Raw genomic sequence first — 5,000 nt, forward strand, 5'->3', positions numbered from 1 at the left:
AAGGGAGGTCAGTCAGTGGCTGGTGGCCAGGAGACAGCTGAACAAGCACCAGCAAGGTGAGATGTCCAAGTTGACCCCCCGATGCCCCCCCCCCACCACCACACACACACACACACACACACCTCCCATCCCCCTGGTCCCCCCCCCTCCCCAACCCACAAATACCCACCCACCACTTTTTCTTCATCTCGTCTTTTTTATTTTCATTTGAAATTTCTCTTATTTGTTCACGTCTCCTCCTTTTCCTTCTCCTTATATGTATTTTTCAGTGCTCTCTTTTTCTGTCTTTATTCTTTCTGTGTGTGTGTGTGTGTGTGTGTGTGTGTGTGTGTGTGGGCTTGTTTCTGAGGGCTGGGTGAAAAAAAAAGAAAAAAAAAGAGATAAGTATGCTGTCTCTATTACCTTTAGAAAGTGAACATGATTCACTTATTCATTCATCCAGTCATACCATGTCCTGTGCACGCTACTCTCTTCCCACTGCTTTCAGCCCCCCCCCCCCCACGCCCCCCCATATCCCCCCACAGCCCCCCACCCAGCCCCACCTCTCCCCACCCTCACTCCTCCTGTGGACCTTGGCCCTGTCGCTTCCCCTGTCTCCGGCCCCTTCTTCTCCGCTTGGAGCCCTCCCTCAGTTTCCTCCCCTTCCTGGCCCCCCGCTTCCTCCCCCTCCCCCTTCCCTTGCCCTTGCCCTTGCCCCTCCCTTTGCCTCCCTTTCTCCTCCTCTGCCTCTTCCTTCTGGAGGGGGTGCTGTCCCCTGAAGCTCCTGCTGCCGCTCCCTGGCTGCCGGCGTCACTGGGCGGCCTCTCCACCACCCCGGAGTGACGACGTCCTCGTAAAGAGGAATTGGAGGAGGAGGATTGCTGGGTGGGCTGCTGGGACCCCTCACCTACTGAGGAAGGACTGCCCCTGGACGATTCCCCTGACGACTTCTTCTCCTTCTCCTTCTTCTTGCCGCAGCTGGTGACGTCGCACAGCTGCCAGCGGTGGCTGCTCTTCGTTGTGAAGCACCACGGGCGACTCCGGCGCTGTGCGCTGGGGTTGCGGCAGTAGTTGTGGTCCCCCAGCCCCTCGGGGTCTTCCTGGCCCTCCTTGGGCGGGTCGTCGGCGGGGACGGAGAGGTTGTGGGCGTGAGGGTACTGGTCGGTCCACTTCTGGCACGTGATGCCGTCTATGGTGTGGTCCAGCTTGCCGCGGTAGTCCCTGCCGTCCTTGTGGCGGAGAGGCAGACAGGGACCTGCAGACAAACCGTCCGTCCGTCCGTCAGTGTCTTTGTCCCTCTATGTCTGTGTCTGTGTCTGTCTTTGTCTCTCTCTCTCTGTCTCTCTCTCTCTCATATTTCTCCCCTCTCTCTCTCTCTCTCTCTCACACACACACACACACAAAGACACACACAGACACACACACACAGACACACACACACAAACAAACAAACAAACACATGCACTTGCAAGAGCGCGCGCGCACACACACACACACACACACAAACACAAGCAAACACACACACACACACACACACACACACGCGCGCACACACACACACACATACAGAGACAAACAAACAAACACAAACACCCACCCAACCATCCCACACACACACACACATATACCAACACAAACACACCAACCCCCCCCCCCCCCACCTCCACCCCACACCCCCACACCCCCACACACCCCACACACTCACGTTTAGCACGTCGCTCACAGATGAAGGGGTAGACAAAGTAAGGCAGCTGGGCCATGGACCCCGCCCACACCCCCTCCCACCGCGTCACGTTGGATGAATGATTGCGCTGCAACACCCCGCTGCTGTAGGAGGAAGGGTGACCCTCGGCCCAGTTGTTGTAGGTGATGGCCACTGGCTTGGAGTCCTTGCCTAGGTACCTGGACCCAACGCGACAAGTGGAGTGATGGCCTAGAGGTAACGCGTCCGCCTAGGAAGCGAGAGAATCTGAGGGCGCTGGTTCGAATCACGGCTCAGCCGCCCGATATTTTCTCCCCCTCCACTAGACCTTGAGTGGTGGTCTGGACGCTAGTCATTCGGATGAGACGATAAACCGAGGTCCCGTGTGCAGCATGCACTTAGCGCACGTAAAAGAACCCACGGCAACAAAAGGGTTGTTCCTGGCAAAAATTCTGTAGAAAAATCCACTTCGACAGGAAAAAACAAATAAAACTGCACGCAGGAAAAAATACAACAAAAAATGGGTGGCGCTGTAGTGTAGCGACGCGCTCTCCCTGGGGAGAGCAGCCCGAATTTCACACAGAGAAATCTGTTGTGATAAAAAGGAATACAAATACAAAACCCTGCATTTTAGTGATGGCACTACGCTCGGTTTACGTTGTATGATAGTCGCTCGTGTCCGACTGTGACCATCAGAAGGGAAGAGGAGGCAACTGTTGTTCCGACTATCTGGGTTAGAATCTGATTATAGTGGAGAGTGTTTTGTCCAAGTTACATCCCCACTCTCTCGGACAAGAGGGTTTTAGGACAGTCGGCGTTGGGGATGGTTCCCAAAGGCCAACTAGCACCCCAAGGCTGCAGCGCTAAGAGTGTGTGTGTGTGTGTGTGTGTGTGTGTGTGTGTGTGTGTGTGTGTGTGTGTGTGTGTGTGTGTGTGTGTGTGTGTATGTGTGTGTGTGTGTGTGTGTGCGTGTGTGTGTGTGTATGTGTGTGTGTGTGTGTGTGTGTGTGTGTGTGTTCAGATTTACAAGTCTCGGTAACCTGGGACAGTGGAACCTTTCCATAACGAGACTTACTGCTGTGAGGAGAAGTGAGTTCTGAGGCTGAAGATTTACAGAGGTGTGTGTGTGTGTGTGTGTGTGTGTGTGTGTGTGTGTGTGTGTGTGTGTGTGTGTGTGTTCAGATTTACAAGTCTCGGTAACCTGGGACAGTGGAACCTTTCCATAACGAGACTTACTGCTGTGAGGAGAAGTGAGTTCTGAGGCTGAAGATTTACAGAGGTGTGTGTGTGTGTGTGTGTGTGTGTGTGTGTGTGTGTGTGTGTGTGTGTGTGTGTGTGTGTGTGTGTGTGTGTGTGTGTGTGTGTGTGTGTGTGTGTGTGTGTGTGTGTGTGTGTGTGTGTGTGCGTGCGCGCGCGCGCGCGTGTGTGTGTGTGTTCAGATTTACAACAAGTCAGAGTGTCAGTAACATCAGACAGTGAAACCTGTCCATCACAACGAAACATACCGCTGAGAGAAGAGTTGAGTTTTGAGGCCCGAGATTTACAAGTCAGAGTGTCGGTAACCTAGGTGACAGTGGAACCTGTTCCGTCATATAAGTCAAATTGTAACCTTGGTGACAGTGGAACCTGTTTCGTCATACAAGTCAAATTGTAACCTTGGTGACAGTGGAACCTGTTCCGTCATACAAGTCAAATTGTAACCTGGGTGACAGTGGAACCTGTTCCGTCATATAAGTCAAATTGTAACCTTGGTGACAGTGGAACCTGTTTCGTCATACAAGTCAAATTGTAACCTAGGTGACAGTGGAACCTGTTTCGTCATACAAGTCAAATTGTAACCTGGGTGACAGTGGAACCGGTCCGTCACAACGCAACCTAATTCCTGGAGAAGAGGTGAGTTCTGAGTCCAGAGATTTTACTACAAGTCAGTAAACCTCAGTGACAGTGGAAACTCTCCACCACAACGCAACCTTATTCTTGAAGACGTTAGTTCTGAGGACAGAGATTTACACCCCAAGTCAGAGGAAGTCGGAAAACCTCAGTGGAACAGTGGATACCCCTGTCCAGTCACTGACCACGTCATGGCGTCGTTGATCCTCCGGGCTCCGATCCTCCAGGTATAGACGTAGGGGAAGTTCCTGTGCAGGTACCTGGCCAGAAACTGGTCCTCCCGCTTGCTCTCGATCCACGCCAGGTGGGCCTTCTGCTTTCGGCATCTCTTCATGGCAGCGGCGAACTGCACCTTGGGGTGCTCGTAGAACCTGTAGCAGTCCCTGCCGTGATGGTGCCAGCCCTTGGGGCAGCCTGCACAGTCAAGTGCAGTGTCAGTGTCAGTGGTGAAAACAAATAATGAAACCAAACAAAAGTCCTTCCTTTGATGAAGAAAAAAATGATAGTAACCAACACATAATAACTTCGTTCATTCAATGCACCATGCATCATATCCCAACACATGGTGAGAGAAACGAAAACGAAATGTTTTATTCAAATAAAGGCCATAGCCCCTTACTGAAGGGGTGTGACACATGTACATTGAAATATAGGAATCATAACAGTCATACTGAGTACAACAGCAACATACTTTGTAAACCATAAATTGCTCACAATCAAAGTCGAACTACTTACAACAGCAATATACCACACATGTCATAAAGTACACTTTACCTAACAAACAAACAAACAAACAAAAACAACGACAACAACCACAAAACAAACAACTACGATAGTATAGCCCTCAACCTTTTCACATGGTGAGAGAGAGAGAGACAGACAGACAGACAGACAAACAGACAGACAGAGACAGAGACAGAGAGAGCGAGAGAGAGAGAGTACACGTGTACTACTGACGCGTATCGGCAGTGTCTGTGTGCAGGTTGTGCCCACACGCACGCACACACACACACACACGCACGCACACACACACACACACACGCTCGTGCGCACACACGTCACACAAACACACACACACACACACACTCACACACACTAACTCACATCTACAAACACACACACACACACACATACAAACACGCGCGCACGCACGCACACACACACACACACGCACACACGCACGCACACAGGTCACACACACACACACTCACACCTACAAAACAGACACACGCAAGTGCAGTGTCAGTGTCAGTGCCAGTGTCAGTGTAGTGTCAGTGCAGTGTAGTGTCAGTGCAGTGTCAGTGTAGTGTCAGTGTAGTGCCAGTGTCAGTGTAGTGCCAGTGTCAGTGCAGTGTCAGTGTAGTGTCGGTGTCAGTGTATTGTCGGTGTCAGTGTAGTGTCAGTGCAGTGTCAGTGTCAGTGTAGTGTA

The 5,000-nt window shown here is 51.6% G+C and overlaps 1 protein-coding gene across 1 annotated transcript in view; it reads right to left on the reverse strand.

Annotated features, from left to right (window-relative positions):
- Positions 1-554: 554 nt before the first annotated feature.
- The window catches only part of LOC143283535 (uncharacterized), a 55,955-nt gene continuing 51,509 nt past the window's right edge, over positions 555-5,000 (reverse strand). The window contains exons 8-10 of the mRNA XM_076589779.1: positions 3,757-3,985; positions 1,685-1,881; positions 555-1,234 (exon numbers count right to left, since the gene is read on the reverse strand). Of these exons, the coding sequence (XP_076445894.1) occupies positions 555-1,234; positions 1,685-1,881; positions 3,757-3,985 (1,106 nt within the window). The remainder of the gene's footprint in view (positions 1,235-1,684; positions 1,882-3,756; positions 3,986-5,000) is intronic.

Source organism: Babylonia areolata, chromosome 6, assembly GCF_041734735.1.
Source record: "Babylonia areolata isolate BAREFJ2019XMU chromosome 6, ASM4173473v1, whole genome shotgun sequence".
Taxonomy (NCBI): domain Eukaryota; kingdom Metazoa; phylum Mollusca; class Gastropoda; order Neogastropoda; family Buccinidae; genus Babylonia; species Babylonia areolata.